This window comes from Petaurus breviceps, unplaced genomic scaffold (genome assembly GCF_028583685.1).
Source record: "Petaurus breviceps papuanus isolate PSGF00001 unplaced genomic scaffold, PetGlider_PUasm1.0 90451, whole genome shotgun sequence".
Classification (NCBI taxonomy): domain Eukaryota; kingdom Metazoa; phylum Chordata; class Mammalia; order Diprotodontia; family Petauridae; genus Petaurus; species Petaurus breviceps.
In genome coordinates this window covers 1,794,789-1,817,911 of record NW_027187258.1, presented here as the reverse complement: position 1 = coordinate 1,817,911, position 23,123 = coordinate 1,794,789, and the positions used below count along the sequence as shown (strand labels likewise).

At 42.0% G+C, this 23,123-nt stretch overlaps 1 protein-coding gene across 1 annotated transcript in view; it reads right to left on the bottom strand.

Annotated features, from left to right (window-relative positions):
- TEX11 (testis expressed 11) overlaps positions 1-23,123 on the bottom strand; it is a 215,916-nt gene that overhangs the window by 46,936 nt on the left and 145,857 nt on the right. The window contains 4 exon segments of the mRNA XM_069062473.1: positions 5,994-6,096; positions 10,655-10,792; positions 11,240-11,325; positions 13,115-13,266. Of these exon segments, the coding sequence (XP_068918574.1) occupies positions 5,994-6,096; positions 10,655-10,792; positions 11,240-11,325; positions 13,115-13,266 (479 nt within the window).

Genomic DNA, 23,123 nt, shown 5'->3' with positions numbered 1-23,123 from the left:
TATGAAACTTTTCTCAGTATGAGAATAATTGAAGGTAATAGAAATGTATATATACATATATACACACACACACACACACACACATACACATACATATATATGTTTATATAGGAGGGTATATGGGCGTATGAATACATATGTGAATGTGTATATATGCTTACAGGTATACATAGACAGAGGGCACAGGACCAATTTAACAGGAAGGGATGATACTTAAAAGGTGAAATTAAGAGGTGAGAGGAATATGATGAGAGGAGATGGGGAGAGACAGAATGGGGTAAACTATCTCATAAAAAAGAGACAAGGGAAAAGGGTTACAATGGAGGGGAAGAATAGGAAGGCAAAAGGGTATGGGTCAACCTTATTCTCACTGAATTTGGCTCAGGGAGGGAATCAAATACACACTAAATAGGGTATCTCACCCTACAGGAGAGTAGGGGGGAAGAGGATGAGAGGGGGAATGATGGAAGGGAGGGCAGGCTGGGGGGAGGGAAATTGGAAGCACTCACTTTTGAAAAGGGACAGGATCAAAGCAGAGAACAGAACAAGTGGGAGATGGGATAGGAGGGAGGGAAGTATAGTCAGTCTTTTACAATATATCTACTACGGAAATGTTTTGCATAGCTACACATGTACAACCTATACTGAATTGCTCATCTTCCCAGTAAGGGTGGGTGACAAGGGAGGAAGGGAATGAATCTGGAATTCAAAGTTTTAAAATCAAATGTTTAAAATATATACAATTATCAATATTATTTTACATTTAAATGGGAAATAAGATAAACAGGCACTGGGGCATAGAGATCCACTGTGCCCTACAGGAAAGTTGGAGGGAGTATGGGAGAAGATACGGGAGAGAGCAGATTGGAGGAGGGGATATCCTATGGGACTGCTAATTTGGGGTGGTGGGTAGGGGAAAAACGGGGAGAAAAATTTTAACACAAAATCTTGTGGAAATGAATGATGTAATCTAGAAGTTAATAAAGCATGAGATAAAAAAAATACGATGGGAAACTATAGGATCTTCTTCTAATCCAGAATGGCAAAAATGTCAACCAGAAGCCCACAGGCTATGAACAAAGCCAACACCATAGAACAGGGAAATGAGCCATCACTCTCCAAGCATAACCAGAGAGACACATGTAGCCTAAAAGACCATGTGTCTAGGCTTGGCAAGGGTTGGGGAAGGAGATCAGAAAGCCCTAGGGTGGGGACTTTGGAAGCCCTGGAGAAGGGCACCTGTTCAGACTTAGATGACAGCACAGGACAAGGGATTTACCAGCCGGGGCTTGAAGATCTAGCACCATACAAGCCAAAGATCCAGACGGGGCTCATGCCAGCAGCTAGCACAGGAACACAGAGCCCAAGCACAGCCAACTACCCCGCTCCAAAGCACAACATTGGGCAGAGCTTGGCCCTGGCACAAAGCCCCAGTTCAGGAACTAAAGTTGGAAAGACATGAGTAAACCAAAGAAAACAGCCAACTGGTATCAAAAATTATCATAGACACAGAGATCTTCAAAAAGAAGGGGCAAGTAACTCGGGTATAACTGCAAGCAGTGACTCAAAACGGAAAAAAACAAAGTTTTCATAAGGACTACATGAAAACCTAAAAGAAATGAAGCAAGAAATAAACATTGAAATAACAGCTCTGGAGAAAAGAGCTAGGGGAACATTAAAAAGCTTTGAACAGAGAGTGGAAAACCTTGTCCAATTAACAAATTTCCTAAAAAAAAAAAAACCCTAGAATAGAATAGATAGGATGAAGGGAAGGAAATAAGCAATTATAAAGTGCCTACTATGTGCTCGTCATTGTACTAAGTGCTTTACAAATATTATCTCGTTTAATCCTCACAATAACCCTTTGAAGTAGGTGCTGTTATTTTCCCCATTTTACAACAGGGAAAACTGAGGCAGATAGGGATGTTAAGTAACTTGCCCAAGGTTATACAGCTAAGAAGTATTTGGGACCTCATTAGAACTCAGGTCTTCCTGACTCCAAGCCCAGCACTCTATTTACTACATTGCCTCAAAGAGCAATTAATGACTCCATGATTCTGCAATTAATATTAGAACAAAATCAAAAGGTTGAAAAATAAGCTCATATAAAAAACAAGTGAACTGGAAAAAAGTCAAAGAGAGATCACTAGATTCCCGGAAAACCAGGATTAAAAAAAAACCCTAGACACTATATTTCTTTTTTTTAATTGTTAATTTTTCAAATAACAAGCATTTTTTATTAATCTGGCTCTCCTATTTATTCCTTCCCTCAGCAAATAAAAAACAAACAAGACAAAAACCAAATCCTTCAACATTGTAGTCTGGCAAAACAAATTCCCATATTAGCCATATCAGAAAATGTGTCCACTGCTATGTCATATTTTAAGAATTACAGGTTTATTAGAACCAAAGGGCAAATTGGAGATAGAATCTATTTATCATCTCCTGAAAGAAAACCCCAAAGGAAAAGTCCTAGGAATGTTGCAGTCAAAATTCAGAGCTCCCGAGACAAAGTACAGTGAGCATCCAGAAAGCAGTTGAAATGGCAAGGAACCACAGCCAAGATCACCAAAGACCTGGCAATTTCTGCTAAACGAGGGCTTGCAGACATTTCTGATGAAAAGACCAGAACTGAGCAGGAACTCGGAATGCAAACACAAGATTCAAGAGAAATCTTGAAAGGAAAATCTAAGCAAATGGAAGGAACTGGATGATGATGTAGGGCTAACATTCTAGGAGGGGAAGAAGAAATGAGTGTCCCTTCAGATTCTAAGCCTTCAAAGGCTAGTGAGGGAATTGAATAAGAACAAGAGAAGCCCTGAAACTAGATTGGTTCTGTTCTGAAAATCTGAAGAGGGCAAAGAGAAAGGAGAGTGAAAGAAGGGACAGGCTCATGTAGAAAGGAAAAGGAAGAAGGGAGTCAAACTTGCTTTTTTTGTAAGTGGTTTGTGTGTGAGAAGAAGAATGTACAAACATGGAGAAAAGGGTAAGAGGGGAACAGGCATTAGAGGAACCTCATTCTTATCTGCAATGGACAAAGTAAGATTCATGTGTGCACACACAAACAAAATCTGATGTAGAAATATACCAAACTCAAAAGGGAAATAAGGAAGGATGGGGAGGGGTGAGAGGGTGAAAAAAGAGGATAATGCTGGGAGTGAACAGTCCAATTTCCAGAAACCTGAAGCACAGATTAAAAGGCAAAAAAGAAAAGAACTAGAATCGAAGGGGAAACATTAATTGGGGAAATGGATGAACAAAACTGTGGTCATATGAAGAGAATGAAGCATTATGCCATAAGAAATGATGACAGATGATTTCAGGGAATTGTGGGTATTTGGATATTTATAACATTGTAAAGAAAAACAACTCGAAAAGCTTTCAGAACTGTGATCAGAGCAATGAGCAAGCATGACTTCAAAACCCTAATGATGGATAACTATGGGGGTTCCTTTGGCTGGACTATGCTTATCCCTCACAGCTTTTAAATGGAGATGGGAAAGAGAATAGGGGCAGAGAGAATTAGCAATAGTGGTACTCCTAAAAAAGAGAGGCACAGAAGGGAAGACCAAGAAGTTGAAGAAGAAATCCCAGACAAGGATGGTTTTGTAACATGTGGAATTACTGTATATATACATAGGGGTGGCTAGGTGGTGCAGTGAATAGAGCAATAGCCCTGCAGTCGGGAGGACCTGAGTTCAAATCCGGCCTCAGACACTTAACACAAAAACTAGCTATGTGACCTTGGGCAAGTCACTTAACCCCAAGTGCCCTCCAAAAAAAAAAGAAAAATAAATAAAAGAGAAAGAAAATGTATTTTTTAAAAAATCAATAGACATGAAATACAGAAATACAATTTCATGGGCAGCCCTCCTTTTGTATTCCATTCTATAAATGGAAATGTTCTCTTTTTTGGTGTTTAAGTTGAGAAAAAAGTAAAAAAAGAAAAACATAAAGAAGGACCCAATCTCTCTCCTTATGGTACAAGCCATGAGTGCATCTTTGAAGGAAAGAGGAGGAAAGAATCTGGCAGTTTAGAACATTGAAACCAAACCAAATGCAGATTTGGTTTATTGGTATATGACATCTCATCATGGAAAAGAGACAATGGAGAAAGGAAAGCTGAGAAAGTGCCCAATTTCCCTTCCATCGTGAAAAATAAAGTGATAAAGCAATAATAATAATAATAATTAAGGGATAAAGAAACATGCTGAGCAATAGGGTATGGTGTTTATAAAGTTAAATGCTGTTTTACTTGAATGTTCAAAAAAAGAGGGAGGGGGGAGGGGAGAGAGAGAGAGAGATTGGGGAAAAAGTTGGGTGTTTCTGCTTTATCTATAGAGAATCAGAATTTATATTCTTTCTTCAGCATCCTGTAGCCAATATACCCCTGAAGTTCACAAAAGTAAGTAATAAAAAGGCCTGCTATGTGGCTTCAGAATGCTTCACACACCTCAGTGATTTTACCCCTAAAGATGACTGACCTCAGCTTACCCTGAAAAGCAGAGGATGAACTCTTCCTGCCTCTTTCTGGATGCCAGTAAATTCTATTCAGAGCACAGCACTAATAAGCAGAGCTAATAACAGTTACAAAGTGCTTTCCAAACCCCCTTGATTATATATTTCTTTTTTTTTAAGCAATTGGGGTTAAATAACTTGCTCAAGGTTACATGGCCAGTTATTTCTGGGTGTGGTGCTGAGTATCTGAGCCCGGATTTGATCCCCAGGTCATCCTGACACTGGAGCCGATGCTCTTACTTGCTGAGCCACCTGGCCACCCCTAAGCAATTGGGGTTAAGTAACTTGCTCAAGGTTACACAGCCAGGTGTTTCTGGGTGGGTGCTAAGTGTCTGAGCCCGGGATTCGATCTCCAGGTCTTCTCAATACTGGAGCAGGTGCTCTTACTCGCTGTGCTACCTGGCCGCCCCTTTTTTTTTTTTGATTATATATTTCTTATGACAATATAAACATTAACATAGTTTTAAGGTTTCAAAGCATATGGTCTCATATGATCCACACAACCCTATGAGGTAGGTGCTATAATTGTCTGCATTTTACAGATGAGAAATCTGAAGCAGGGAGAGGTTAAGTGACTCATCCACGGTCACACAGCTGGTAAAGTGTCTGAGGCAGGCTTCAAATTTAGGTCTTCCTGTGTCCAGTCTTTCAAGTCTGGTGTTCCATCCACTACTCTACCTCGCCCCTACCAGTGCTATTCTTATCATTTCTACTTCACGGATGAAAAAGTTAAAGCCTAACAAAGTGAAATGACTCACCCAAGGTCACCTAATCAAAGAATCCACAAGTCTGTGGGCCAAACAAGGCACTGTGCTTAGCACTGAGAATACAAAGAAAAAGCAAAACTAAGGTGTGTCCTCTTGGAGATGACCTTCGCCCCACAGCCTCCTTCTCATCACGTTCAATGACGCCTCTTCCCAGTCCCAGACATTTTGGCTGGGGGTCGGCGGGGGGGGGGAGGGGAAGCGTGTGCCACCCTGGGGGTCCACACTCCTATGGCCACAAGTCCCATGTTCCCACTGGTGAGCTTCTTTAACAACCAGGAGACACACAGAACTCAAAACAGAGACATCTCCCCTAATCCTGGGCGCACAGTATCAAAAGAACACTGAGAGTGGGAAAACACCCGTGTAAAGCCACATGCTTGTGGCCAACGTAAGTCCCACCTCCTCCAATAATTCAGTGCCCCAGTGGTCTATTTTCACAATATCTTCACACAGCTCCTGGCTGGACACAACATGTTTCCCATCAGCAGAAGCTGCTTAGCGGGGCTTCCTGGGCCCACTCCTCTCTGGAGCTCACCTCTCAACTTTCATGTCTGGTTCCATCTGGAACCTACTGTCAGAGGCTGCAACCCCTCATCTCCTCTGTTTTCTTCCCTTACTTTCAGAAGATGCCCCCATGCCTCCCCCCTCCCCAAGCACAACCATTACCAGTGCCATTGACCACACCAAGCTCAGGAGCCGCTCCCCTACCTTCATCAGTATTGCCTCTGGAGACCGCAATCTTGAACATGATGAACTGGGTGAAAATGTTGGCAGCATCATATCTTTCAGCTTCTTTTAAAGCCTCCTTGGCCTGGAAAGAGAAAAATGAAGCTGACATCAGAGAGTCCCAAGGGCTGATGGGACTCTCTCAGTAACATCACTGAGCTACCCATAATGAAGCTTCACATTCTCCTCCTCAATACCACGTTCTGTTTTTAAAACAGTGACTCTCCTCCTCTCTTCCCCTCCCAGCCCCGCCTTCTCTGGTACCAAACCCAAGCATCCCGCACTGCCCCACGACTGATTCTCCCACCTTGGCCTCTCTCTGAGCTCAGCCTTGGCCACACTTCTGAAGTCTTCCCACAGCTTTTTTATGGCCATAAAGGAAACCATTAATACATTCTTTCCATTGCTAATTTGGTCTTGCATAGTTCGACTTCCTTTGTGGTAAATGCCTCAATGTACTCCCCAAATCCAAAGTCATGCCTCGGTTGGAGGCACCTCCATCTTCTAGTTAACTGAATGGGGCATGAACCCCAGCTCTGCCACTGAATACTCATGGGCCTTCAGACATGCTCTCTCCCCTTGGGAGCTTCTCATACTCACTGCTTCCCAGACTCGTAAAGAAGCTCTGCAATAAACCTCAAAGAGCTGTGTAAACAGGAGCTCTAAGTACCAAGTGAATTATTGCTGAGGTTGCCCCAGGTGACTGTTGGCTTGCCCAGATCAGTCTCTATAACAGGAATGATTTAAGTCAAAGAATTAAACTATCCAACTTAAAAGAGGTCAGAGAAAAGCAGGCGCCCAGACAGCCTAGGGACTTGACTTGGCCCCATTTGGGGATGGTCTGCTGTAAGTCATTTGTCTCATATGAATCCCCCCACCCATTCTATTTGAATCTGACTCTTCTTACTCCACTAAACCTTTTTCCTGCATCTTTTCTTGACTATTATGTGGCTTAGGATGCTGCTGATTGACTACCCCTCTTCAAAAGAGAGCTATTTGTTTCAGTGACCCTGGACTTTCCTCCTGCCTCTCTGACCACTCCCCAGTGCCTCTAACCAGCTCCTTTTCATTCTCTTCCCCCCTAACAGTTGGTATCTCCCAAGATTCCATTTTGGGCTCTGTTTTTTGCATTCTTTCAAGGGAACTCAACCTCCGGCCCAACACATGAGCTTTCCCCACAGCTTCAACTCTCTGTTTTATCTTTATGGCTCCCAAAGGTACATCTCTAATCTTCACCCCATGATTTCCAGCTGCCAACAGAATGGCTCCCTCTAAAATAATCTCACATCACCTTAAATTTAACAGGTATAATGATAGAATGGAAAGAACTTGGAACCAGCCAAATCAAGGCAATAAGGAGGCATGTCACGCACTGAGTACTGGGCTAGAAATACAAGCAAAAAGAAAGACAGGCCAAAAACCAACATCCCAAGTCCACAAGCCATGCACTGCAACTGGATGAATGTGCATGTGGAACCTGTGTGCTCCTCACATTCAGCAGCTCTCTCTCCATTCAGGAAATCCTCCCGATCCTACTTCAGTCTCTCTTGCCTGCCTAGAATGCCCTCTGAATTCCCACTGGCTTTAAGAGTCTTCAAGCCTTCTCTCAGTATTCCTTGTAACTCAATCATCTCTCTAGACTAAGACTAATAGGCTGGACTGTGTCTTCAAGCTCTCCTATATCTGTCCAATAGGAAGAGCAGATCATAATGGGGAGAACAGGGAGGTGGGAATGGAGGAGAATTGGGAAAGTAGAGGTTTCATGGGAAGGAGCAGGAGGCCTCCTCCCTTCTCAATCTTCTTGGCTTCTTTGGGACTTAGGCCACTGGAAGACTTTAAATCATTGAGAAGTACTGATTAGATGATGAAACTAGGTTCACATGGATTGATTGATTATAAGAGGGTCCCAGGCCCAGTGTGAATACTCATTTGCTGTGAGACCTCAAGCAAATCGCTTAACTTTCCTAAGCCTCAATCTCTTCATCTGTGAAATGGGGAGGTTGGATAGGATGACCTTTTAGGTCCCTTCCAATGCTAACATTCTAGGATCAGTAGCGTTTAATAACCTCGTTACACCAATAACACCAATGACAATCAGTTCACAAAGCGCATCCCAGATACATTATCTCCTTTGGTTCTCATGACCACCCTAGGAGATCGGTACCGCAAATGCCCCTGTCCCACAGCTAAAGAAATGTATTGATTTGGCCTGATGCCGGGAAGCACCACACCATGTCATCTTATGGCTGCCGAAGTCTCGATTTTGTCCTTTGTTTCTACAGTTGGGTGTGCGAAAATGGCTGTCCACGGCCTCCCCAGCCAGTCAGGCAAGGCCTAATGGGATGGACTCAACAAAAACAGAAGCTATATCACCACCTAGTGGCCAAAGCCAGGTGATGGCTGGTTTTGGGCAAAGGGATCAATTCATTTTCAGCCCTTACCGAGACCATAGAAAACAAGTTCAGTTACATGGTAAAGCTTGTCTACTGAGAGCTGCTTTATGACATTGTAGCAGCCCCACACACCTAAGCAGAACCAATGACGCATATCTGTTATGGACGATTATCTCCCAGGGGCATTGCGTACCTCTCAAATCCAATGAAGGCTTTGCTCCAGGCCTGTATAGTGGAGAGGGCGCTGATCCAGGAAGCCTGGGGCTCAGATCTGGACCCTGACACTTACAAACTCCATGGCTGTGGGCAAGTCATTGAACTTCTATCTGCCTCAGTCTCTTTATCTGTATACTAAGGGTCAAACTCAATGGCTACTAAGGTTCCTTTCAGCTCTAAATCTATGATCTGCTATTTTTTCCAGCATGACCTCTGAGGTCAAGGTACCATCCAATTCATCCCAGATCTCTTGAGCCAGAAGAGAACTCAGACATCATCTAAGCTACAGAAAGAGGAAAGGCCTGGGCCAAGATGATACAGATAGTAAGTAGAAAAGGCAGGCTACAAGCTCAGGTTCTCACACTCTAAACCCAACTCTGCCATGGTATGATCTGCACCCGTCACTCCAATAATTCCAATAATATACTGATCAACCTGTCGACTCAAAGGATGTCATCAATTGCCCATCAATGTGGCCCCCAACATTACTGAGGGCTCCAAAGTTGAAGGGGATTCTTTCTGTAAGAGCTTCCTCAGGAGAATGAGCTTTCCTAATGTGCTTCACTTGGGCAGGCTCATAAAGTCTATGGACCCCTTCTCAGAAGAATGTGCTAAAATGTATGAAATGAAGTACAGAGGATTATGAAAGAACCCAACTCTAGAGAGATGCAGACACCAAAACAGTTTGTGATATCAAGTTTTTTTATCACAGGGGGTCATGGACACCCCGTAATGGATCCGTAAACCCCAACAAGATGCAAGTTAAGAACCCTAGCTAAAGACACAGAAAAGCAAGTCTATAGCTGCAACTAGGGGTGGAAGAGGCAAGTCACTTACCTCTCAGGACCTCAATTTTCCTCTCTGTAAAATGAGGGGTTGAAATAAATGACTTCTAAGATCCTTTCCACCTCAACCTGAGTGCCCATGATCACAGGAATTAGGGCTAGAAGGAACCTTTGAAATCTGATTTTACCAAGAGAACATCTGAGGCCCAGTGAGGGGAAGTGACTTATCCAAGGTCACACTGCTTGATTGTTGGAGAGCCAGAATGAGAGCCTAGATCTGCTGATACTCAATTCCACTATATCATGCTGCTTCTTCTGATTCTGTGCTCAAAACTTCAGCTCCTTTCCTTCCAAACATAAGGGGAAACAAGCCTTTTTTTAGAAGACAAATACAATAATAAGGCAGCAAAATGAGGGGATGGCCCCTGAGGAAAACAACCCACCTGAGGTCAGGAGAAAACGTCTTCCAGGACAGTACACCCTGAGTGGCCCCCTCAGGACGGGGTAGTAACAACAGGCCCGAGCAGGAATGAGCCACAGCCAGCACAGAGCTCTCTGAACTGTCCCGCCAAATATGCGGAAACATTCAAACCATGATCAAGTGTTTAAGGGAATCATGTTTCACCAACTTCTGCAATGATCTCAGGTATGGCCAAACACAGTGTACAATAGGAAGGCTTTCCTTCACCTTCTACAAATTACTCCGGCTGAAAAGTCACTTCCCAGTTGTGGCCGAGACTGCTAACAGCCCAGAAGATGAGCAAGGTTCTCACCTGAGCATTTTCTTCCATCTCACACTCCCCAAAAAGCAATGTGACCTTCAACCTGCGACAGATGTCAAGGGTAACTGCGCAGAGGGCTGACAATCACGACCTTTCACATCTCCAACCAAACTTTCATTCATCAGAATAGACTGTCAATTCAAAAACAAATCAGAAGGCCCTCTTCTTCCCTCTCCCATTCCAGTGACCAGTTCTGGGAAAGCAGGAACAAAAGAGCCTGGGCAAGGCTTTGTGTCACAGTCCTCGACCCCTCGCTGGAGATGCTCCCTCAGACTCGCACAAAGGTCCAGACCTGGGTTAGGCCATGCCAAGCCATGAATGGAGAATGACTAAGTATCTTTAGCGCCAACGACTACCAAGGAGACACAAAGAACACTGTCCTGGCCAGCCATCCTAACTCTGCCCGCGGACAGCCATGTTTGCTGCCTCCCCAGAATAGAGAAGCCATAGAGAAGCCAATAGAGGACCTTTTCCAGCTGCTGCAGATGAATGTAGCAGGAAGCTCGATTTCTCTGTAGTTTGGCAAAGTCTGGATCCATCTGCCCAGGCGGGTAAAAACTCAGGGAATAGTTATACCAATGCAGGGCTTCAGAGTAATTCTGTGCCTGACGGAGACGAATACGTGTGAGAGATGGACAACTTTTTTGATTTTTTTTCAGTGTCTCTGAATACAATACAATGACAATACTAAAACTAACGTACTTAAGGTTTAGAGAGATACTCTTCTTTTTCCAGGCCATAAGACATTTCATAAAGACTGCCATCCTTCAAGTGAGCCCAGTTTTAAAAGGTTTAAAGGCTAAATGTCATGATTTATACTCAGCCTTGAGCAGCACACTTGGGAGAGGGTAGCATCCCTAAAGGCTTTTGAACAGGGGAGGGATTTGACGATTAGAAAGATTACTTTGGAAGCCTGTGAATAAATAGATTAGAGAAGAAAGAGGTTCTGGGCATAGGGAGACCATTTAGCACATCGAAAATTTGTGAAAGCCTGTTTGACCTGAGGAAAAGGAAAGAAAGAATAAAATAATAGAGAATAGACATTTCCAAACCTCAAAATTTTGGGCAGCTTGGTTCCAAAGGATGTTATGCAGCCAGCTTAATATCTTGGGGGGCAGTTCTTTTCCTGCATGATGAGCTAAGAAAAAACTACCAAAGCACTCATAAACAGAAATCTAAAACTTTCATGTCAATCAATAATGTCGACTTAATATACTATAATCTTCAAGCAGGGACTGAAAACAACCCCATTCCCAATGCTTCTGATCAGCATCCACATGACAAAAGCTTTCCAAATCAAGTGCCACAATGAAAACTGATGAGACACCACCTGCATCAATCTGGGACAGTCTCCCTTCCATCAGTCTCTTTTAACCCATTTTCTTGGGCTTCAAATCAGATAATTTCCTGGCAAGGTCATATAGGGTTGGGAATAAGCTGCCAGCAACACCAGAAATCATGAATAAGAAGGAGCATTTCTAATATCATGAACTAAGGAGATCAGGTCAAGTTCACAATGGTGGTCAATTATGCCTTAGAGCACTTGTAAAGGACTTTAAGACCAGGCTGACATATAAGCTTTATCAGTTTAAACCCCATGACTCACACACAAGTATGTTTGCTCTAGAGATTTACAAGGTTCCAAGACATTAGCCTATTAAGGAACCATGGACACCATAATCACATGCTAGCTAAAGGGGGAATTTGATACAAACACACACCCTGTCCTCTCCTTCTGCCATTTTTGAAGAAGGAGAGCCTTTGTCAAAGTCTGGATTAGAGCTCCTGAGAGAATTTTACATGCGTCTGGCACTCGGGAGTCAGAAACCACCTGACATGTTACCTACAGATGCTCCTCTTCCAAGAAGCACATGGCCACCATGGGATAGTGCAGGGTGCAGAGACGAAGTCACAAAATCTGGCTTCAAGCAGTGGCCCAACCACACTCAGGCTCATTGTGGATCAATTTCTCAACCTGAGGAGCGAGCATGCTGTCATCCCTATGCAGCATGGGGTAGGTAGAGGATAGGCGGCTTCAGCCACTTACTCTCTGTGTGCTTGGGCCAAGTCCCTTACCTTCTCAAAGCCTCTGTTTCCTCATCTCTAAGGATGAAGATAAAAATATTTGTGCTACTCAACCTCCAATGGAGAAATGAGAGAGGATTCAAGGGGATAGTGAACATGAAGGCATTTTGAAAATGGCAAAGCACCATAGGGCTGCAAGGCAGTCATCAAAAGCTCATAAACTGTGGCTATTCAGGGCTCTTAGGGAGCGATTCAATTGCATAGCCAGCTTTTAAGAACCAAAACTTAAAAGTCAACCAACTAAGCAGGCAGAAACCTTTCTAAAATGTCCTATTCCTGGCTTCCCTGCCCTCTTTCGCAATCTACCAAGCACAATATTGCTTTTGGAGGCAATCCAGGGTCCTCATCATGAATAGGTATTGTTTGCCTCAACTTCTAAATGGCCCTAGGTTGCTCTGGGTCTCCTTTTGCAGCAGCCAAGCTGTCTCCTGCCTTGATACTACTACTCCCACCTGTAACAATCCCTCTCCCCCTTCTCCCACTTTAGTGACTGGCTCTTGCTAAATCCACTGAATTGTGAATCTGTATAACCAAGTTTGTTAGTTATCAATGCAAAGTACACCAAAGTAACCAACCAAATGCAAACTAAAAGTTGGCCCCAGTGTGACGCTGAAGTGGACTTTGGGACTGGCGATAACGTGACCTACTTTCTTCCTAATTCTTGGCTGCCTGACACCTCCCAGACGGGTAGCTACGCTCTGGATAAACGAGAGGCTACTATACTCATGGCCATCAGACAAAGGATGAAGGAGAAGGTGAAAAAAAGGAAGGCCAAGTTCTTTACCGTCACCATGCTCTAGACGTCTCTGCAGATGACCACTTTTCAGTAACCAGTTACAGACCTGGAAGGATGTTCTCAACCTTCTCCTTGGCAAGCTGGTCTTCCTTCCTTTGTAAGAGGAGCTCAATATGGAGCAGAAAGGCTTTTCCAACATCTGCTGACGACTCAAATCGGTTCCAGACAGTCTTCAGAAAATCAAACCCAACAGAATCTCTGGCAAGGAGAAACATTTGTAAGTGGCCTGGATGAAAGGTCTGGCTTTACTTACCAATTTCACCACCCTGATTCCCAAACATAAAAGGACCCAAAGTCGTCTCTGCCCTCTCAGATCAGAGAGCTCGAGATGCATATGACAGCAATCTCAGAGAGAGCTGAGGAAAAGAGCAAAAGGGATAAGAAAGACAAAGATCCACATCAATTTCAAAATGGAGATTAATAACAAAGTTCCAGAACAGAGATGAGCGTTCACCATCATTCTATCTTGGCCTGTGCTTTTAAGATCTCATATTTGGACAAACAATAGTGGCTGGGGAATCAGACTCAAGACTGCTTGCTTCCTTTGGGCCCATCTTCTCTCAAAACATGTATCTCATCCATCTGTCAAATTTCAATTCTGAGAAGACCAGCCTAGGCCCACACCTATTTCTATGTTCCTACAGAACATTTGGCAAGCTCTTCACACCCAGCGGGTATTCAATATTATAAAACTCTTTTTTGGCATTTTCTGAAGCAGTGGGAGGGAATGCTGCAAACAGTAGGAAAGCATGAAGTGAAGGAAAGGGAGAAGAAGCTAATAAGTCAGCTGTTATACATTAAAACCAAGAATTGTCAATAAAACATTTCCTAAGTGCTGACTAAACTGGTTGTTGAACTGGTTTTCATTTTAACAAGATTTCTACTAGTTTCTTCCTCAGTGTGAATTAGAGATGTCAGCTCAGGAAGCATGTCTACCTTGCTAAAGGTGGTCAGCACTTAGTGCCACCTAAGGACTGCTACCTGGCATGGGCTCTTCCCCTGGTGAGGGGGGGAGAGTTGATTTTTTGGAAATATTTGGAGGACTGTATTTGAACAGAATTTGTTCCCCTCCTAATCTGTTCTTTTTGTTTTTATGCATTTAAAAACCTTCTGAGGATCTGGACTCCTCAAAGACTTCTTCACCAGACTGCCTGCCCAAAGGGTCCATGACACACAAAAAAGGTCAAGGACCCCTGGGCTAGATGGAGATTATACATCTCTAAAGAAGGAACTAAGTACTTATTTCAGCACATTCTCACATAAAAAATAGTGATGCTAATCAAATATTTCAGAGAAATCAGCTCATTAAAGCACTTCCTATATGTGTCAAGCATTGTGCTTAGTGCTGGGGATACAAAAAGAGGCAAAAGACTCCTGCCCTCATGGAGCTTAAAATCTAATGGGGTGGGGGTGGGGGCATTATCCAGGGCAAGTAGGAAATAATTAACAGAGGGAAGACAATGGAATTAAGAGGAGATGGGGAAGCCTTTCTATGGGTGGGGTTTTAGATGGGATTTAAAGGAAACCAGGGAGGTCAACAGTTAGAGTGAAGGAGGGAGAGCATTCCAGGCATAGAGAAGAGCTAGAGAAAATACCAAAAACCAAGAAATGGAGGGTCTTGTTTATGGAACAACCAGGAGTCAAGTGTCATCGGATCAAAGAGTATGTGTCAGGGAGTCAGGTGTAAGACGACTGGGAAGATAGAAGGGGAGTAGATTATGAAAGATTTTGAAAGCCAAACAGAAGATTTTGTATTTGATCCTGGAGGCAACAGGGAGCCACTGGGGAGGGAGGAGAGTGCTTGACATGGTCTGGCCACTCCACCGTCTCCTTTGCTATCCATGTTATGCCCACTCACCCTGGTGTTCCCTGAGGCTCTGGCCTGGACTCCTTGAAATACCCCTACCTCATTTTAGCTCTGATACCATAACTAGGTGAGAACAAGTCTCAGTCAATCAATTCCAATCACGAGCTTTGACCTAACTGCAAAAAGTCTCTGAAAGCCATTTAACAAAGTGAACTGATATCAGACAAGAGCTCTGTTCTAATTGCATGGGAGAGTTCATGATGCCCATTGGGTTCTACATATCAAAGAAGATCATATTTGTAAAGCTCTTTGTACACTGCCTGGCATTATATAATCATCCCCTTCCCCTTCCCTATAAAAGCATCAAGCGAGGTACAAAAGGACTTAGTTCAAGTACCAGAGCCTAGAGGAGAAACAACATGGAGGGGAAGAAGAGGCAGGACTTGGGACTTTCCCACCTACCCATGGGCACCCCCACTGGGCTCACCAGTGACAGCACCTCTCTTCTTCTCCTGCTCACCTTCTCTACGATGTACATGTACAGTTTTAGAGAGTTGCCTGGAGGCCCTGAAAGACATGGGACTTTCCAGGCTCCCAAAGCCAATATGTGGCAAGGGTAGAACTTGAACCAAAGTCAGCTCTCTGACGAGTGTCGCACACTCACACTACATGAGTGGCTTTTTAAAGTCTATTCGTTTGGAAAATGGAGTTCCAATTTCTCTACCTCCCCACCCCCCTCATTTCAAAGGGAAGCAATTTGATATAGGCTATACATGTCAAAATTATACAAAATATCTTTGTATTACTCATGTTGTAAAAGAAAACAGACCAAAAATTTAAAAAACCAAGAAAAATAAAGTAAAAAGAAGCATGCTTTGATCTGTATTCAGACTCCATCCGTTCTTTCTCTGGGGATAAATAGCATTTTTCATCATAAATCCTTCAGAGTTGTCTTGGATCATTGCATTGCTGAAAAAAGCTAAATCATTCACAGTTATTTCTTTTTATTTCTTTTTTCAAATTAAATTTTATGTTTATTTTTAGTTTACATCATTCATTTCCACAAGATTTTGAGTTAAAAATTTTTTCCCCGTCTTTCCCCTACCCACCACCCCAAAACAGCAATCCCACTATACCCCTCCCCCAATCTGCTCTCTCCTATATCCTTCCTCATTCCCCCTCCGACTTTCCAGTAGAGCAAGATGGATCTCCATCACCCAGTGCCTGTATATCTTATTTCCCAGTTGCATGTAAAAAATAATAATAACAATAATATATTTTTTAAACATTTGATTTTAAAATTTTGAATTCCAGATTCTTTCCCTTCCCCCCTCGTCACGCACCCTTACTGAGAAGATAATCAATTCAATATAGGTTGTGCACGCAAAACATTTCCATAGTGGATATATTGTGAGACTGACTATATTTCCCTCCAACCTATCACATCCCCCATTTGTTCTATTTTCTACTTTGACCCTGTCCCTTTTCAAAAGTGTGTGCTTCTAACTGCCCTCCCCTCCATCATCCCCCCTCTCATCTCCTTCCCTCGATTCTCCTGTAGGGTGAGATACCCTATTTAATGTGTATGTCACTCCCTCCACTAAGCCAAATTCAATGAGAGTAAGGTTGACCCATTCCCTTTTGCCTTCCTGTTCTTCCCCTCCATTGTAAGTTTTCCCTTGCTTCTTCTATATGAGATAATTTACCCCATTCTGTCTCTCCCCATCTCCTCTCATTATATTCCTCTCTCACCTCTCAATTTCACCTTTTAAATATCATCCCTTCCTATTCAATTGATCCTATGCCCTCAGTCTATGTATATCTGTACACAAATATACACACACTCACATGTATTCATACACTCATATACCCTCCTATGTAGACATATATATCTATGTACACACACACACACATATATATACATATATATATATGTATATATATATATACATTCATATTCCCTTCAACTATTTTCATACTGAGAAAAGTTTCATGAGTTACAATTATATATTTTTCCATGTAGGAATGTTAATAGTTCAACTTTGATAAGTTCCTTATGATTTCTTTTCCCTGTTTACCTTCTCATGCTTCTCTTGCTTCTTGTATCTAAATGTCAAATTTTCTATTCAACTCTGGTTTTTTCATCAAGAAATCTTGAAAGTCCTCTTTTTCATTGAATGACCATATTTTCCTCTGAAACATGATACTCAGTTTTGTTGGGCAGATAATTCTTCGTTTTAATCCCAGCTCTTTAGACCTCCAGAATATCATACTCCAAGCCCTTGGATCCCTCAATGTAGAAGCTGCCAGGTCCTGTGTTATCCTGATTGTGTTTCCACAATATTCAAATTGTGCCTTCTTGGCTGCTTGTAATATTTTCTCCTTGATCTGGGAACTCTGGAACCTGGCCATAACATTCCTAGGAGTTTTCTTTTTGGGATGTTTTTCAGGAGGTGATTGGTGGATTCTTTCAACCTCTATTTTGCCCTCTGGTTCTAAAACATCAGGACAATTTTCCTTGAGAATTTCTTGAAGGATGATTTCTAGGTTCTTTTTTTGATCATGGCTTTCAGGTAGTCCAATAATTTTTAAATTATCTCTTGGGTCTATTTTCCAGGTCAGTGGTTTTCCCAATGAGATATTTCACAGTTCCTTCTATTTCTTTTTTCATTTGGTCTGTTTAATAGTATCTTGATTTCTCATAAATTTAATACCTTCTATTTGCTTCAGTCTAATTCTGAAGGAATGATTCTCTTCAGTGAACTTTTGAGATTCTTTTTCCATCTGGCAAATTCAGCTTTCTAAGACACTCTTCTCCTCATTGGCTTTTTGGCCTTCTTTTGCCATTTGAGTTAGTCTATTTTTTAAGTTGTTATTTTCTTCAGTCAGGTTGTTGGCTTGTTTTTCATGATTTTCTTGCATCATTCTCATTTCTCTTCCCAAGTTTTCCTCCACTTCTCTTATTTGGTTTTCAAAATCCTTCTTAAGCTCTTCTATGGCCTGTAACCAGTTCATATTTTCCTCTTGGAAGCTTTTGGTGCAGGAATTCTGACTGTGTTGTCTTCTTGCCATTCCATGCTTTGATCTTTTTTGTCCCCAAAAAAGGAATCCAAAGTTGGATTGCTGTGCTTGCTTTGCTTTCTTTGCTTGCTCATGTTGCCACTCAATTATTTGACTTTTGAGCTTTTTGCCACAGTAAAACTCTGCATTCATAGAGGAGAGCTTTATCCCAAATTGCTGGGGTTTTCGCAGCTGCTGGAGCTATTAGTTGAGTGCCCTCTCTGAAGCCTCCACAGGCTCTGGCACCTGGTCACAAACCCCAGGACTGCCACCCAAGACAGTGATTCAGATCCAAGCAGGTTAAAGCAAGAGTGATTACCCCTCAGAATGGTTGCTTGGTCCCTCTATGATCTGCAGGCCAGGAGCTCTGAAGCAGTCTTGCAGCAGTGGCACCTCAGCCGCTTCTCCTTCTGGGGGCAGAGGCCAGACCGCATTCTCAATCCCCCTGTTCCCAGAGTCCTCATTGACCTTTTATTTTGCCTTTGGCATTTATGGGTTGATAATTCTGGAAACCGCCGTAGCTGCTGATGATCCACTCTCCAGAAGTCCCTCTAGCCACAGCTGTTTGGGGCCACCCTGAAGCTAAAACCACGGGCTCACTCAAGGCTGGGCTCTACTCCCAGCTGGCTGTGATGGACCCTTCCTGCTGGCCTGCCAGGCTGCCTTCAGTGGGAGATTTGTTTCTCTGTCACTTTGCAGGTTCTGTAGCTCTAAAGTTTGTTTAGAGTCATATTTTATAGGTATTTGAGGCAGTTATGGGGAAGCTCAGGAAGTTTTCCTGCTTCTATGCTGTCATCTTGGCTCCACCCCCTATACACAGTTATCTTACAATATTGCTATTACTTTGTATAGAGTACATTTTACTTTGCATCAGTTCATGGAATTCTTTCCAGGTTTTTCTGAGGGCATCCTGCTCATCATTTCTTAAAGCACAAATGTATTCTATCACAATCATATACAACAACTTGTTAAACCATTCCCCAATTGATGGGCATCTCCTCAATTTCCGATTCTTTGCTACCAGAAAAGAGCTGTTATAATTCTTTGTACATATAGGTCCTTTTCCTTTTTGTTTTTTTGTGTGTTTTTTTCTCCCTCCCTTGGAATATAGACCTAGTAGTGGTATTGCTAGGTCAAAGGGTATGCATGGTTTTATAGGCCCTTGGGCATAATTCCCAATTGTTCTACATAATGGTTGAATAGGTTCACAACTCCACCAACAGTGTTAGTAATGAGATTATATTGCTCAAAATCTTCCATCCTCAAATTTATAATTTATAATCTAAACTGATGCTACCCTTGGCTGTTAAGTCCCTCTTCTTGACAAGGAGATAAAGGGTTTTCTGGTGAAGACAATTTTTGTGGATTTTTTTGTTCCATTAGGGTTAATTGATAGGAGTTTAAATTCCTTGGGAAATGGCAATTATCTGGGTTGATGTCTGTTCTTTTACTCACTTCCAATTTTTCAGCAACAAAAACTTTTTAAATTTTTTTTATTCTGAGCTTAAACATTAAATAAAATAAGCAATTCCATATACATAGTAAAATAGATAAGATTGTACATGAAAATGCAACTCTTTTATATATACATATATATGAAATAAAAACTTGCTTTTCTTTTTAAGCATAAAAATATTTAACCTGTAACTGTCCTATATGCTTCTTTCTGACCTTCCTTTTGTTCTTTTCTATTATTAAAAAAAGATGCCTCCATGACCCTCTTTCCTTTCTTTTTAAATTCTCATGGCATAATATTCCACTAAATTATTTTACTAGAATTTGTTTGAACCTCCTGCAATTCTTAAATTCTAGTTCTTTGCATCTACAGAAAGAACTGCCATAAAGATTTTTGTGTATGTATGGATCCTTTTTTCTCTCTTTGAAGTATAGGCCTAGTAGTGCTATTGCTGGTATTCACAGTTTAGGGACTTTGCAGAGATAGTTTCAAATTGCTTTCCAGAATGACTGGACCAATTCACAGATCCACCAACAGTACAATAATATGCTTATTTTCCTGTAGCCCTTTTCACATTTGTCTTTTTCCTTTTTTGTCATCTTTGCAAATCTGATGAATGTGAGGTGGAACTGTAGAATTGCTCTGATTTGTATTTCTCTAATTATTAATGATTTGGAACACTTTTTAGTGTGTCATTGAAAGTTCTAGTTTTTTCCTTAGAAAACTGCCTGTTAGGGACAGCTAGGTGGTGCAGTGAATAGAGCACTGGCCCTGGAGTCAGGAGGACCCGAGTCCAAATTCAGCCTCAGACACTTAACACAAAAACTAGCCATATGACCTTGGGCAAATCACTTAACCCCAATTGCCCTCCAAAAAGCAGAAAGGAAAAGGGAGGGGAGAGGAGGGGAGAGGAAGAAACGAACAAAGAAAGAAGGAAAATTGCCTGTTAGAAAATTATCCTTTGACCATTTTTCAATTGAGGAATAGCACTTATTCTTGTCAAGTTGAATCTGTTCCTTAAATATCTTAGAAATGAGACCTTTCTTTATCAGAGAAACATGCTGAATGACTTTTCCCACTTGTTTCCCTTCAAATTTCAGTTTATGCAAAAACTCTACTTTCATAAAATCAAGATTATTGAGTTTGGATTTTCTAATTCCATATTTTAAAGAATGTCTCCCTCTTCATCTTTTACAGCAGATAGGCTGCAAATACTCAACTGTGTTGGTCATGAACTCTTTCCCTATCACATCAGAAAGGTAATTTCTTCCTTGATCCACTAATTCCTTTATTGTATGACTGCTTATATGTAAGTCATGCATCCATTTGGAGCTTCTCTTGGGCTTTAGTGTGAGATGCTAAGGGCTAAAACTAATTTCTTCCAGACTGCTTAGTTTTCCAAAGAGTTTTTGTCAAATAGTGAGTTCTTATCCTATTAGCTAGGATCTTTGGGTTTATCAAACACTATGCCACTAAATTTGTTTTACTTCTGTATGTTGTGTCCTTAATAGTGTTGTATACCAGCCCTTAGTACAGCAGCTGGCACATAGTAGGTGCTTAATAAGTTTTATTGATCTGTTCCACTAATAATCTACCTCTCTAGTCTGAACCAGTACCAAGTCATTTTGATTATTAGGCTTTGTAGTATGGTTAGAGATCTAGGACCCCTTCTTTCCCATTTTATTTTTAGTATTTCTCTTTACATTCTCAACATTTTGGTCCCTCCAGATGAATTTTGCTATTGTTTCTCACTATCCATGAGCAATGAGTATTTCTCAAACTATTTAGGTCTGTCTTCATATCTGTAAAGAGTGTTTGGGCGGGGGGAGGAGGGCGGAGTCAAGATGGCAGAGTAGAAGCTGGGCTCCGGCTTCCACCTTCCCCAATCCATGTAAAAAGGAGACTCTGAACAAACTTTGGAGCTGCAGAACCCACAAAATGACACATAGAAGCTAACCTCCTGCTAAGGACAGCCTGGCAGGAATCGGCCAGCACAGTGCTCTGGGAGCCAAGTCCAGCCCCACTCCAAGGCTTTAGCCCCAGGGTGGGCCTGACCAGCCTCTGGCCAAAGGAACTCCAGATCTGCAGTAGCAGTGGCCGTTTCCAGATTTATCAACACATAGATGCAAAGGACAAAGTGAGAGGTCAGTGCAGTCTGGACTTTGGGACCCAGTAAGTGGGAGTGCGTGGCTTTTGCCCCCAGGGTGAGAAGCTGCTGAGACACTGGCACAGTCAGCCAGTGCCAAGTGGAAGCTTCAGCTCCTGGCCTGCAGAGTGTAGGGGGACCAAGCACCAATTTGAGGGGAAATCACTCTTGCTTTAACCTGCTTGGATCTGAATTGCGGTCTAGGGTGGAGGTCCTGGGGTGTGTATCCAGCTTGCCAGAGCGTGAGGAGACCTCAGACAGGGCACCCATCTAATACCTCTGGCAGCTGAGAAAACCCCAGCATTTGGAATTAAAGCTCCCCTGTCTGGTGGCAGAGTCCTACTGTGGCAAAAAGCCCAGGGGTCAAGTGACTGAGGGGCGACATGACCAGGCAAAGGAAACAAAGCAGACAGAAGATTCCAACATTAGACTCCTATTTTGGGGACAAAAGGAGCAAAGCATAGAACAGGAGGAAGACAGTGAAGTCAGAACTCTTGCACCAAAAGCTTCAAAGGAAAATAAGAGCTGGTTACAGGCCACAGAGGAACTTAAGAAGCAGATAAGAGAAGTGGAGGAAAAATTGGGCAGAGAAATGAGAACAATGCAAGAAAATTATGAAATGAGTCAACAGCCTGACTGAGGAAAATACTACCTTAAAAAATAGACTAACTCTTTCAAGCATTCTTGCTGAAAAAACCAGAGTTGAATAGAAAATTTGACATTCAGCATGAGAAGGTAAACGGGGAAAAGAAATCAAAAGGAACTTAACAAAGTTGAACTTTTAACATTCCTACATGGAAAAACAATAATTGTAACTTATGAAACTTTTCTCAGTAGTTGAAGGGAATAGAAATATATATATATATATATATATATATACATATATATATATACACACACATATATATGTCTATATATGAGGGTATATGGGCATATGAATACATATATGAATATGTATATATGTATACAGGTATACATAGATAGAGGGCACAGGACCAACTTAACAGGAAGGGATGATACTTAAAAGGTGAAATTAGGAGGTGAGAGAGGAATATAATGAGAGGAGATGGGGAGAGACAGAATGGGGTAAACTATCTCATACAGAAGAGGCAAGAGGAAATGGTTACACTGGAGGGTAAGAATAGGAAGGCAAAAGGGAAATGCCCTTATTCCCGTTGAATTTGGCATGAGGAGGGAATGAAATACACACTAAATAGGGTATCTCACCCTCCAGGAGAGTAAGGGGGAAGGGGATGAGAGGGGAGATGATAGAAGGGAGGGCAGGCTGGGGGGGAGGGAAGTTGGAAGCACACACTTTTGAAAAGGGACAGGATCAAAGTAGAGAATAGAACAAGTTAGAGGTGGGATAGGAGGGAGGGAAATATACTCAGTCTTTTACAATATATCTACTATGTCATTGTTTTGCATTAGCCACACATGTACAACCTATACTGAACTGCTTATTTTCCCAGTAAGGGTGGGAGAGAAGGGAAGAAGGGAATGAATCTGGAATTCAAAGTTTTAAAATCAAGTATATATATATATATATATATATATATATATATATATATATATATATATATATA